Below are 15299 nucleotides of genomic sequence, written 5' to 3'. Positions count from 1 at the left end.
CTCTATAATATCGTTATTGTGATGTTATAACGAAACGAGATTGTTTAGCAAAAGAATTTGATCTACGATGAACGGCAAAGCTTAACCACGATTAACGACGAAGAAATTTCTTCCTATTGAGTGTAATAGAACGGCTTGATCGATCCGCAACGTGTAATTATAATCAATTAAATTGTTACTCTTTCGATCATTAATCGTATAAGTCGTATGTCTCTAGAAGTATGTTGCTAGAAGTAAGATAATAGGAAAGATAACGACGATTAAATTTGTTAAAGTCATTTCTACATACATCTTTCGATTCGTTTCAAAGTTTACCAGTATAATGATGACAGTTCTGTCTCGTTATTGTCCAAACGTTTCATGTAACTATTTTATGTAATTTATATTTTACCAATGTAATCGTGATAGTCTTGTCTCGCTGCAATGCCAGCAAAATTTCAACATCTTCTATGTAATATGGCACAATATAGCATACGTAAAAATTCTCTATAATAATCGTTCATAATACTATTCTGAGCCCATGATACATAGTACGAACTTACAACAAAGTAATTATGCTTCGATAATGCGATCTTCGAGGAGAAGATCATGCACATGAGCGCGTGGGTCAAAAACTTCTCCGTTGGTCGGCGAATTTTATTAAGCGGCCGTAATAAGCAATGGCCTCGTCTTAATCATTTTCAAGCGTTAACGAATGAGCTTTGATGTATCCATGGTAACAACCGCGGATAACGGTTATCGATCCCCCACGGTTCTCGAACACCTTCCGTCACTTCCGTGACGATAAATTAATAGCAGGAAAATTTCAGATACACATCCACGTACAATATTCTTGTCTGCTAACGTCGATTGCCAATTGGGGCGAGATAATTTCATTTCCGGATATTTGCCGCGGCCAATGAATAACTAATTTGCTCTTTAAACCTGCGCAGCTGCCACTTGCCACGTGATTTCCCATTGGCCCCCCTGTTCCTGTATTTTATCTACTTTTCTCATCCAGCCTTTTCTTCGTTTCGTTAAGATAATTGTGAGTAAGGACGTAACGTTTCCTGTACTTTATAGCGGATGTCTGCTGATTAGACTACGGGCGTTTATGCAAATTCGTATTTTTACGAACACAGTGATTTTTTACAGTGATTCGTTTCACCTATCGAATGTTCTAACCAGTAGGAGAGCCCTGTGAAAATAAATTCGGAATAAAGTTTAAATTCAATAAGAACGTGTAAAATATTTATAAAAGAATTTGATAAATGTTGTAATATTTTCAAATGCCTCTTCATTCTGTATCTCGGAACTCGGTGATCACAATGAATAGAATTTTGTAAAATTATTTTGGAAACTGCTATGGTTTACTATTAATTGAATTCCATGTTTTAGCAAGCGACACGAGCGCGAAGCATGTGCTGCGCATTTAATTAATAGAGTTTAATTTAATTAAAATTTTAATTGCCGCCTCACTTTTTAAATGGCAATGCGCATATTTGTTTTATTTACTGAATTATCGTATGTATCCGGTTACGCGATCAGACTTGTTATTATCTCACTTTCTCCCTTCTTGCTTCTTCCTGCGGTATCGTCTCACATGCCATTTTATAATTTCAAATAATAAATGGTATCTGACAATGAAGTTTACATTTCACCTAACAAACTCTCAAAAAATCATATTGTATATTCAATTGTTAATTATTGCAACAGAGTTACGAGCTCGTTAATGGCAGAGTTAATGGCTCGAAACTACTAGCTGGTTATCATAAGCTCTGAGTGGTTGATATTGATAATCAGAAAGTTTAACAATTTATCGGACCGTGATACTTCTATGCCATATTTTAAACTGCTTTTTACGGTTCATCGGCGACGACTGAAATTTCCAGTTTTCGTGAAATTATAACGATACCACGTTTCTATTTTTAATTTGAAAAATCGACGTAGCTTCCTGTACGAGCGGCTTTTCCTCCTCTCTTTCCATTCCCTCAGTTCTCTCCTTTTATCTCCGCTGCAACCTTACTTCTGCGAGTGAATATTACATTTTTCAAGTGCAACGGTGAAAATTCATGGACAGGTGAACATGATCGCGGCAGAAATTTAAGGAGAGATATTTCCTACGAGTTCCATCAATTTTACCAATTTCCATATAATATCAGTAATTTTACAAAATCGTCTTATATGATTTTTGAAAAATAGAATTCGCTCTATGTAAAGACGAGATTGCAAAGTTTTACGATTATCAATTTCAAGATTGACATGTTCACGTAATTATGGAAAATTGCTTTTTTATCAAATGTGCAAACACTTCTGTAGACCGTTATTTGGAAAAGCTACGTTTATACTACTTTTCCACTGAAACCATTCCCTCGATCGTATCGTAATTTTTAATTTATCTATTTCGGTTAATCAATTCTAATCAGTATATCGAAGACGAAGCGCCCGATTTCGATTCGTTAATTTTGATTCGCGCTGCAAACAGCGTAGATACATAGTTCAGGGTCACAGTAGTACTATTCAAGATAATCAACGTATAGACGTTGAATACACGAACTCGTGAAGTGATTACATTGTTTGAGAAACAGTTAATTATCTCAGAGAGATACGGTCCATAGTTGATATTCCTGCGTATACAGTAGAACCTCTCGTCAACGAACTCCTATTATCCGAATACTTCGCTATCCGATGGATTTATCACTTGAACGTTCTGGTATTGCAACACGGTACACGTTGCACAGCATTTAGTTTATGCAAAACTACGTAGATACAGGCAGTACGAGCCAGACTCGCGAAGCTTTTGACGAGATCAAAGGTGCCCCACAGCTTCTTAGCTGCCTCATTTAGACATATGTATGTATGTATTGAATGACTTTGTTAAGAGCGTAATACGACTCACCTTCCTTCGCTTGCTTGCCCCCCTCGCTTGTGACGGTACGAGACAGCTCAGATGAGGCGAATCTCCTTCGCGCTGTCTTTACATAGCTCAAAGGAGAAACCGTTAAAATATATAACACTCTACTCGTGCATTGCGTGAAATACAGGATCTAAACACGATACAATTGGATAATTATAATTTCATTTGTATCACTTATGATTATAATATTGATTTGATGATTGCAATATAAAAGGGAGAATATGGAGGTACTATACGTATAACCTACAAGAGTGACTATACTACGAATTCGTTTGAAACCGCCGAAATACCGGCTGCGCGGCCGAGCTGTGCGTTGCACTTTGCAGAAACATCGATCTCGCCATCGATAGAGTTCACGATGTCGATAATCGACAGTACGGTCGACGCAGCGCAGCGGTGTAGAGGGGAAATCTTCCCATCTATATGTTGCGCGCGCATAACGTGTGTGGCGGTTAGATTTATTTCCTGTTCCGGTCGGTCGAGACAGATGTACGTGTTCGCGACGAAAGGAATAACCTTGTGTGTTCAAATTCTGATTCTACGGAATATAGTTCGCCGTCGTAGCTTCATCCTCCATACAAAGTGTTTCCCATGAGTGAAAAATTCGAGTCTATATCGTTCCCGTGTGTGCCATGGTGATCGTTGGTTTATACCGGAAAGCAGTGCCCGATAAGAACTTTTGGAGAGCCAAGAGAACGATGGAGAATAAGGACAAGGTAGGATGTGTTATTTTCTATATTATTCTATAAGAAGGGAAAGCTCTGTTAGAGGGGAATCAAGTTCCTCGTTCCGCTTCACGCCTGAGCATAGTTTCTCGTAGTTTTTACCATCTGTTTTATTATTCTTTCGATCTGATGATACGAGAGTTCACGAACTGTGAATGTCGTTGAATCTATAGTCTGTCCAACGAGTCGAGTCAGTAGAGGTAAACAAACATTTAGCTGGTAAGTAAACATGTACATATTTACGTACGACTTACATATAGCAGTTTTAGCTGCTGGCGCGTATTTACGTAGGTCATTGTTAGGTTAGAACTTGTTTTGACTTCTCAGATTTATGACGCGGCATACAAAGGTTCGAATACGAGCCATTGTCCCAATGCACCAATCATATACGTCTGTATCGATTCGACTCGTCGGACGAGATATAATCGAGATATCTCGACAAGGCAATACCCGAATGTAAAAGAAATACATTTGTGTTTGTAGACGACGAAATTCCTGGTTATACAAGGTTTGTTAGGGAAAGGAAACGGTTGTCCTGACAGGTTATCGGTTCTCTTTCTATCTTGATCGGGATAGGTGTCGCTGACACGCGTTTCTCTTTCGACGTCTTAAGTAACGTCTAAAGATAGGAGCATTGTCTTAGAAGCGGGCCTCTTTCTCTCGTCGAACTCTCGAAAGGGCCACTGATCTATGAATAGGTCTTTGCCGCTCTTCTTCCTTACTCCTCTCATAATCCTCCTCGTGCCTCGTCGTCAACCCTTTTTATCGGGCTTCACTCGACGTTGCTGACACAAAGATGGTGTTAGCTGCTGGTGAGCTCGATTTATGAACGTAAGAAAGAAATTTGTCGCTGTCTTTTTATAAAGCTCTGAAGAGAACGTGTAGAATGACCAGGAGATTAATACCATACTTATGTAACTTTTTTAATATTTTTATTTAAGGCTTCTTCTTATTATTTACTGCTCGATGCTTGAATTAATACGAAATGTACATAACCTCTTTGTACTTCGTTCGAAGATCTCTTACTATTATTTTTTATTCGATGCTTCAAATTATCTTCTCATCATACTCTTGTCAGAAAAAGTATACTATCTAAATGGTATATTCATAGTATGAATAATAGGGGCTCAGATAGATTTCAGTGAAGATTTTTTTTTATTATTTAATTTGTACTTTACTTTTTTTTAACTTAATTGCTAAATAACATGTGGATGGCTACCCTCAGCGGGATACCATCTTCGAGTTTGACTATTTTATTTCTTTAGCGAGGTCAGTGGGGTGACAATGAAGATTAGTTAGGTATTTTCGAAGCGTACACACAAACAATTAAAATATTTTTTAATATAGTCATCGGTGATTGTTCTTTAGCATCGATGCTACACGTAGTTACATAAAATCTATTTCAATGTAAATTGTGTCTTTAAATATTTGTGCTTCGTATGGATCAGATAGTAGGGAAACGAGATTTCGAAATTTCGTGATTTTTAATCTCGCGTTCCTCGCTGCGATACTCGAATATTTAACAAAAATTACTTTTCCACAAATTTGTCCAAAATTTTCTTTCTGTCCAAGCCACTTCGTCGTATGTTACAATTTAACTTCGTAATCTTTGTTCTACGGTAAATCTCATCTCCATAAACTTAAGATGGCGAGGTAATCTCGTTTCGAGTAATGTCACAAAACATTTGGAGATATCTATCTGAAATATGTGGGCGCTAGTTTGTTACCTTCATTCGATAGTTATGGCTATGTCTAGCCGTGGAAAAAGTCTATGAAGCTTCGTAGAGTTTCACGCGAAGATCAAAGTGGTTGCCTCTGTTCTTCGATAAAGATCATGTGCTTCGTAAAATTTGCAATAGAGTAGGTCGTATCAGATGCTAAAATAAACGATAAAATCTTTTACTTGCGTCGCCGGTATAAGCTATGGAATAGGTTTAAGATTTCAGCTACTGCAGCTTTTAATACCGTCTGAATAATTCAATGAGATGAAATTGGAAATTCCAAGTACGAATCATTTACAAACGATAAACGAAATGAAATATTTTATTTTGCGCAAGGTGACGCTATTTTTAAGACATACATTTTATATAAAATGTACGACTTCAACGATACAATATAATATCGTCCAAAATATATAAATAAATATATAATTAGTATTTGGCGGATTCTGGTCTTCATATAAGACGAAACCACTCGAACAGATGACCTTGCAAACTACTCGCAATGAGAAGTAGCTCTATAGACCTTTTTTTCCTTAGGATGGCAATTTTTACAAAGCTAATTAATAATAATTCTTATCGCACCAAGACCACGATATGCTTATTAGACAGTTTTTATCCGGAACGACACTCTAAATTAACGTGTGAAATTCTAATTTTTTTGTAGAACTGCTTTTACATTTACTAATAACATGTAATTTCTGGGAAAATTAATCTACACTTTTATTAAGATCGAGATACGATTATTTATACATTTTTTATCTTCAGCGTGTCATTTGAATTATAATTACAGTACGTGCCGAATATTTAAATAGAGATTAGAAAGATTAATTATTCCTATGTCGAACAAGCTCTAATAGTAATTATTAAAATTTTCATTTGTCCGTATCTTCAGTATAAACAATTTTACGAGAAGACTGCAACTGTTATAACTATATTCTTAGATGCAACAGTAGCCTTAATTGCTATTTATTTTATATTCCGATAAATCTACCATCGCGTTACGACGTACGTGCTACGAAGGAGAATATAAAAGGAACGAAGATGAAAGCCTCCCAACGACGTAATCTATACACTTCAGCAGTAACTACATCTTCGTTAGTTACTGAATTAATTAATTAATACCTACTCTAGGTTTACAGCCTGTTTATACTGTTTGGAAACTTATACGTAACTTCCTTGTTATCGCGGGCGTTCTTATATCACGCATCTCATATTACGCATCAGGACATTGATAAAAGAAAAAAAAAAAAGAAAAAAAGCAATCAAAATTCAGGAATCAAAATTTAATTAAAGGTATAAATAAAGAAATTATCTATCGCCGATTAAAATTTATTTTATCCTAGTGGACAGATTGCCTAAGAAATGTCGGATGAGCTATAAACAATAATGCGAGAAGCCCAAGTGCCGATAGGACGAAAGGATCGGGAAAATTCAATGGGCTAAGCGGCCCGTCGATGTGTCCGGACGGTTACGGAATACATACGTGATGGGGGTACGAGAAAAGACAAAGAGTTTACGGAGAAATACGAATTAACAATCAGTCGTTAACCAAGAGTTGAGTTGCCGAGTTGTTATGAGTTGTAAACTATTAGTTGTGAGTTATGAATTTCAGTTGGCTTAGTTATAGCACATTACTGTATTTAGTTCCATTCCAATCCATTGTAAATAGATCCATCTATCAATAAACATAGGATAAAAATCATCGGAAATTTTCATTTCTAATATTTCTGAATAAATAAATCCTGTACTAGAAATTTCTTTTGACCAGAAATCGTCCTCTCGTTACGCGACACGTGTATGGAAAAAAATTGTGGATTAATCTCAGCCTCCTGTTTGGACCTATGGGATCCAACTATGGGGAACAGCGAGTAATTCCAACATAGAAATCCTTCGACGATTCCAATCAAAAACTCTGAGATCCTTAATAGATGCACCTTGGTATGTTACCAACGAAACGATACATGGCGACCTTAAGATACCCACAGTTAAAGAAGAAATATGCAAATTCAGTAATAGATATAACATAAGAGTTAACAACCATCAAAACCCATTAGTTACTCAATTACTTTTCCGCTGGCTAAAAAGACATTACCCTTTGGATTTAAACATTAGATTCAGCTAGAATCAAACATACGATAATCATCTATTATACACGATTTATTTATAATTCTCAATGAGGATTGATTGTAAAATTCTTCCAAATAAAAATAAAAAATATCTCATCCTACGCTGCAACAGATCTATCGTTGCAAAGACGTTTCATTTGCAAAAGCTCCGCTTAATTTGGCCGATCATCGGTAGAAATTGTCAAAACTAATCGGTTCACTTTAGTCTCTCATACGCGCAACTGTTCCTATTCTCATCCTGCTATATACAGGGTGAACAACATAAACCAGATTACGTAAATATCTCAAGGTTATTCTTAAAAGACTCCGACATCATCAGTGCACCAATATACCAATAACAAACATCATCTATTTATAAGAATTACGAGCTCCGTAAGCTTCGAATTAAGCCAAAAGGCGGCGATCGATCGCGATCTCCTTTCGTCCTAAAACAACGAACTTCTAATGGCGGCGGATCGATTTAACCACTTGGAAACATCCTCAGCTCGTAAACATCAACACCTTCGAGTGTGAAACGTAAAAAGAAAAGCGAGGGTCCTCTTCGAAAAGTTTCCATTCACAACAGAAGCTCGATGTCGAGGCATCGATCAATTTAGCCCCCGATGAATTCTATCTTGGACACGAAGCCAGCTATAATGAAACGAAAGGGGAAAAGTAGAAGTCTCTTCATTGAAACCAGAGTTGTCCCATCTCTCGGCCCCGCTTACATCGTTTCCCGCTGATACTACGAGGATAAAGTGATCTAAGAAACACTCCACACGTCTACTTTCGTCGTTGACTCTGTCACAGCGTCTTCTTTATTTTCAACTAACAAATGTCGCAAGGGTCTCTGGGTTTATGCGAGATCGTCGATCGTTTAACTTTAACGCTAAAACTACCGAACTTCGACTCTGATACGTTTAGGATTGTTCGAAAATTTGCAATAATTTTCAAGCAATTTTATCATACAAATTCTTAAAAATATTCAAAATCGAATTGACGAACGTTTCTTCGACGCTGTATGAAAATCACATTCGCCTGTACTTGAGAAATGCTAACATTTTTCTTTGCTGCATTTAACGTTTATAGAGATGTTTTCAAGAAGCGCGATGCATCTTTGTTGCTTTACGTTGCTGAGAAAGATCGATGCACAGTTCGCGGCCAATTTTATAATAACGTTAGACAAATACAATGTGAAAAGCGTGTGTTTAATTACGAGATACGTAAGATCGAATTTTTAAAGCCGTTCTCCACGCTGAAACGCTAAAAGCGGACGTAGGTTATTTGCGCGACGAGTCGTTGATACGTGAAATTCTCTTAAATTCAACAGCTACCTCGACGCATTCGGAATTAATTTGTCAAAAAGCAGACACCGCGTACATAATAGACGCACAGAGCTAGAAAATAGTCGCGGAAGCTACAGCGAATGGTCAGTTTCACCGAGTTATCGCTTCGCCTCGTTTCGAGGGAGCTTTCGGGGTGAGTCACGCTTGCGCAAGCCGCGTGCACTTGGCGAAGCTAGAACGGCGCGCAACAATCATGCGAGCTTCAGTTTTCACCAAGTTCTCGTCGGGGGTTGAACGATCGTCGCTCGGTTCATCTTTCGACAATCATCGTGAGATTACTTCGCCCGTGAAAAACGAAAATTTCATCTTCGTGTCACGCATCTTCGGGTCGTGATCCCACGTGTTAGTCGATGAGAAACAACGCCAAGATTTCGTATGAAAGTTCTTCTCCATCCACGTGAGAAGCTTCACCCTCTGTACCGCGATCCCTTGATCTTCCTACGCGTTTAGATACAGTGTATCCAAAGAAGAACCGCTGACTTTTCACATTTTATAAAAACGTCTTTGGCGAACGTCGAATATCGCGACAGTTTCAACAACTTTCTACGTTCGTCTCCGCGTTTCGTCAGCGCAAAGATCGGAAGATCTGGTCAAAAGCGAACGCTTTGAACTTCTCAGCCTTTTCTTGTCTTGTCTTCTTTTTTTCTGCAGTTAGAATTTCTATCTAAGATCGCAAAGATTTTGCCGTTTTCGTCGCTGTAGAGTCGAACGAAAGACAGAGAACGGTGATTTTCACAAATTTTTCATTTCTTTCCTTTTCGGGGGAGTTTTCTTTTGTTTTTTTATTTGAGACTCGAAGAGTTTCGCGATTTCGTGGCGAATTTTAACGAGACAACGAATGAACGAGAGATGGAGAAAAATGTGTAGAGAAGACGCGAGTTAAATTGTTACGATTTCTTAAAAGACCGAGTGGTGTACTATATGGCAACATCAACCGTGTCGGGACATCATGAAGCTGTCAAGGAAAATTCCACGGAGCTTCTTGATCGGATTTCCATGAATAGTTGCCCGCCAAGTAGTTTTCCAGACAATTTTCAAGACTTCTTCGCCGCTCTTAACGAAGACTCGGACGATTTGCCCAGCATGCTCGAGGATAAGTTGATACCCAGGTGAGAATACGAATGTTTTCGTCTACTGTCATTCACGAGTTTCGTTTAAGATCCAAAGGGTAAGGTATTCCATTGAAAAATAAGATTTTGTAAATTTGATATCCAGCTGAGAATACCAACACTTTTATCTACATATTGTCACTGATAATTTTTATTAGAGTTTGAAAATTAAGGAAAATAATAATATTACCAAATAAGCTTTCGAGACTTCGAGAATTTACATTAGGTTGCAACGTACGAAATTTTTCATCTTTAACGATTTATTGATCTCTAACAAACCTTTCATCGAATTATACCGTGCAAATCGATCTGCTGTGCCAAAAATCTTCCTTGTAACAGACGCGATGTCCGATATACAATAAAGTATTGTTATTGTACGTACACCACCGACCATAAATCACATTGTAACAATACAACGTGAATACAATTTTCTGGCTCGAGTTCATCGCTTAATTTTGCCATATAACGCTGTTTTACGATGATACCCGAATACGAAATTTAAATGTCCACGTGTATAAATTGTATGAACATTTAAAAATGGATATGAAAAATTATATGACGAATTATGATAGACAGAAGAATAAGGCCAGAATAGGCAAAGTGGAGAAAACAGTTACGGCAACTATTAGGAGGAAGTTGAACGACGATCACAGTAAAAGTATTGAAACAAAAGGTAATCGACAGAATGCCACGGCCAGTTCACGCGGTGATATCCGCACGCGGCTGATGGAAACGAGATATAAGATATTTCGTTAAGATTTTTGACGATACGATTTGATTTACTTATTCTTTAAATTAGAAACGATTGATATAATAATAAATGGTATTTTTATTTCATGACGTAGGCCCTTTCATAATAAGGAAATCGTTAATATGCAAATTTCAAATTTCATTCAGCGTTTATATAAAACCAATATGGGATCCAACTATGGGGAACAGCGAGTAATTCCAACGTAGAAATTCTTCAACGATTCCAATCAAAAACTCTAAGATCCTTAATAGATGCACCTTGGTATGTTACCAACGAAACGATACATCGCGACCTTAAGATACCCACAGTTAAAGAAGAAATATGCAAATTCAGTAACAGATGTAACATAAGAGTTAACAACTACCAAAACTCATTAGTTACTCAATTACTTTTCCGCTGGCTAAAAAGACAATACCCTTTAGATTTAAACATTAGATTCAACTAGAATCAAACATACTATAAACACTTATTATCCAAGTTATAGTACCACGTCAGAATAATTGACTTATAATTCTCAATGAGAATTGATTGTAAAATTCTAGCAAATAAAATGAAATTCAGCGTTGACTCGTGAACACAGGTGTATTTATTGGGTTGGCAAGTAAGTGATTGCGGATTTTTTCATTAGGTGGTATGGACAAAATCCGCAATCACTTAGTTGCCGACCCAATATTTGTTTAATTTTGACCTCGCTGTGAAGAAATAGACGCATGACATAGTATACTTACTTAACGTATCTAATGTACTCAAACATACTTATCCTCCACTTTCGTATCATCACGCCTATTTACGTCTGAACTTGTAATCTATCCAACGAGACGAGGTACTAAACATAAACAAAATTTGATTGCTATAGCTGTAATAATATTTTGTTTGATAATTTACTACCTCGTCTCGTTGAACACGCCATAGAGCTGTCTAAACCTACAACTATAACAATGGAGAAGAAAAGAATCTGCTATTGCAACGACTGTAACTTTCTTTATAACGAAGTACTATGAATTCTGCTAACAGATGTGTTTGTACATCTAAAAATTAAACGACCAACAACGAAGGACAGAATTTTCAGTTTTAAAACGACGCTTAAAGTAAAAAAATATTTCCTAGTAAAAAAAGAGAGATTTTGGAAAGTTGATAGATCAACGAAGATTTCGTAGAAAAAATAAAAAATACTTAACCCTCGTGCGTCGCTGATTCTCTTAAGTAAAATTATCTGACGATGATGCAAAACTGACGCAGTGATAAAGAAGCGATAAGAAAGATGTGATAAAGAAGAAAATTCTGAATATCGAGACGTATAATCCTATTGTTTGCAAATGATAAAACTGGATATACTGTTTTTAAAAAAATCATTCATCGCGTTAATTGACGCAAGAGACGCAAGAGAACTAATCAGCGTGAAACATGCAGTTGCTATCTTTTCGTGCAAATGGTTGACCGGCGAGTACAAGTGACTTAAATGCAAACATATTAATATTGATGATACCGTATTATCGTGACAAAGAAAAATTACCACGATAGAACGTAGGAGAAGCATAGCGAGATGAACAATTTTATTCCCCTTTTCGCAAACTATATTTGATGCGTCTTCCTTCTATTCCAATCCGACCTTTCTCTCGCATATTTGCGAAATTATGAATCATGTCTGTCGTATTCTATGTACGTTCTCTGACATTCGTATATTTTCCAATCATTGTCGCAACGTACATTGTTCTTAAAATACGGTTAAATGATAACTCGTATCACAACCCTACCGTTGAAAGTAAAATCAAATTACTGTGGAACTGGATGTGGAAAATTGCAAATATGACAAAGAACATCCGTTTAACTCGAGATGACATTTTCCAAAAAAGTCCTGCAAATTCATTGGACAGGGAACATCAGTCGATATTCGCAAGGCTAAGAATAGGTCACACGAACTTCGCCCGTGTTCACCTAATCGCAAAAGAAGAATCGAACAAGCGTAATATTTGCAAAGAGAAAAATTACTGTAAAACACCTATTAATCGAACTTTTCACATCGAAAGACAACAACGCAACTAATTAACATTTCTTCAATTAATTAACCCAGCAGCGGAGAAGCAGGGACATTCACAATGTCTGACACACGTTATAAGTATAAAAATATAGTTAACGATACAATGTAAACATTGTACGTATTTATGACCAGACAATAGCACGCTATCCTAATGTATTGGCTTGGCAACTAAGTGATTGCGTATTTTGTCAATATTTTGTCGTTACGTGGTATTGACAAAATCCGCAATCACTTGGTTGCCAACCCAATAACATTGTATAAACCTATGAAATACAATTATCGTAATTACGACTGTAGTCTGTCACAACCCTCACAGATGAATATGACTGTAAATAAATAAACAAGTGATAATCCTATTACGAATATCAGAACTGTAATTTTAATTTAATTATAATTCAACATTAATAATCGTATTATAAGTATCCCCACTATTTTACTCTGCAAGTATTGATTCTGGGATCAATAATAAATGGATTAAGTCATTTTTTTTTTTATTCCTCTTGGAGAGTACTCTATGGCTTTAAGGTCTTACACTACTTTTTTTTCTACTATTATTGACTGGGGTGTGCTAATCAATTAAAGCAGAGCGCGTTGTAAATTCTACGATATGATTCATTGTTTACAGCTTTACATATTCACGCATACGTTGTACAGTTTTACCTATTAATATTAAATTACTGCATAAATTCTGTTTGCCTCTTCGTTAATATAAACATAATAATAATTATATCATCGCTGTATGAGTCAATATGAAATAATTTTTTTTTTTATTTGGTAGAATTTTTACAATCAGTTCTCATTGAGAATTATAAGTCAATTATCTTAGCGTGGATTATAAGTGTTTATAGTATGTTTGATTCTAATTAAATCTAAAATATGAAATATGAAATATAACGTATTCCTAGAGTTTACAAAGGACAGAAACAAAAAAATCTTCATTAATTCCTGTCAAACGTGTTCGTAGAACTTTCGAAACTTCCTCTCTATCGCAAGAATTTTCATTTAGAGTTGGCTTTAATCCTGAATTTTGTACGGGACTATATTTAAGGCGGCAAGTTTGGCAATTAAAGATATCGCACTCTGCTGCGCCACATTTAGAAATTAAATGCGAATACGCGTATATAAATCTAGCCTGACCAATTCTAATTCCATTTAATACTGTCTGTTGTTCACGGTCGAGATATACAGTGGCTAGATTTTTGTTAGAACATCCTCCGTTGATTTACAATTGCAATGCCGAGGAATTTTTCTATTCATTGTCCTAAAAGTATTGGACAATGCTTTTCTACAAAAGTTTACAGTATTACGCTTTTTTATACAAATTCCCAAGGTCACTTATACGAACACGATCTTTCCATAAGCCTATTTATAGTACGAGAAGATAGTATAAATAATGGTAAATTCTAAAAACCATCGATACACTGTGAACACATTTACACAAATTGCAAGCACATAGTTTTATGAATGCAATTTAAAAATAGTATAAGATAAAAAATTATTTTACTCAACCAATTACTTTGTTCCGTTACTTTGCGTGTCTTTCATGTTTTTGCATACCGTGTACATTCAAATTTCCCACAAATCCATGATATCTCGTGCTCTAATTATCCGCTTTCTTTTATGCAATTGATCGATAACAGCTTGCGCACCACTGACGTATCAAAGTCCAAATTGAATCGTATAATTCGAATAAGATTCAAATTTCAGTGAGAATGGTCTTTATCATGCGTAGCTGGAAACGGATATTAATCGCGTTCCTTGTCGGATTTCGACAGGTTGCAGATCCTTTCTGTATCGATGGAAATGTCGAGGTCGGCTAGAAACTCTAACAAGGCCTCTAATGCGTACGATACAGATATATGTATCTGGATTTCAATTAGTTCCAGATGCTCCTTATCTTGGTTAAAACGTCGACGTTGTGATATCGTGCCTATTATTGAAATGGTTGATGGAGGGATTAAGCGTGATCTGTAATAACGCTGGCTACTATGCAATGTATGGCAAAATCGGTCACTGCAGCCTATGTTGTGAAAATTTCATTTTCGCGTACGGTAACAAACGAAACAGAGTTTTAAAAATTGCGTTCCTTCAATTACGTACGCTATGAATTTTAGTAAAATTTGAATCATATTGATAGCAGCTACGTATTCCGTGTATTATATTCATTCGTTGTATTCATTAGATGTAAACCGTTTTTGTAGAATTACACTCTTCTTTTCTCTTATTTCATAAAGTTTCTTTCGTTCGATATTGTACGCACAGTGTCTAGAGTTTCGTAGCACAGGGAATCTATTTTATCGGTGGATCGCCCACATGAAAACGAAAAAGTTCGTATAAAAGTATGCCCTGTTTCATCTTGTTTTCCAGCTATAGCGAACTTCTTCTTTAACGAACTGTTTCTTCGCAAGATCCGTTCGAAATTGACCCGTTTGCATACGAACGTAGAACTGGCTACGTCTCGTCATTGACCAGGTGCGTTTACAGAATTACAATGCAAGCTTCAACGCGAAACATATTCGCTTCCTTTTTCTAAATATGTAGACACGCGAAATTAGTTGAACTATACTTGCACCTCTCGACGGAATTATTCCAACGTAAAGTTTGTTGT

General features: G+C 36.4%; 1 protein-coding gene across 2 annotated transcripts in view; it reads left to right on the top strand.

The window, feature by feature from the left end:
- The first annotated feature begins 9588 nt into the window (after positions 1–9588).
- The window catches only part of LOC117209603 (GTP-binding protein RAD-like), a 76543-nt gene continuing 70832 nt past the window's right edge, over positions 9589–15299 (top strand). The window contains exon 1 of one of the 2 annotated variants that reach the window (XM_033451804.1): positions 9589–9902. In XM_033451804.1, the coding sequence (XP_033307695.1) occupies positions 9715–9902 (188 nt within the window). In that variant the 5' untranslated portion in view covers positions 9589–9714. The remainder of the gene's footprint in view (positions 9903–15299) is intronic. The other variant, XM_033451805.1, reaches the window with a different exon arrangement.

The sequence above is a fragment of the Bombus bifarius genome, unplaced genomic scaffold (genome assembly GCF_011952205.1).
Source record: "Bombus bifarius isolate JDL3187 unplaced genomic scaffold, Bbif_JDL3187 scf7180000008178, whole genome shotgun sequence".
Taxonomy (NCBI): domain Eukaryota; kingdom Metazoa; phylum Arthropoda; class Insecta; order Hymenoptera; family Apidae; genus Bombus; species Bombus bifarius.
The sequence above is the reverse complement of the archived record's forward strand: the minus strand, read 5'-3'. Positions and strand labels throughout refer to the sequence as shown.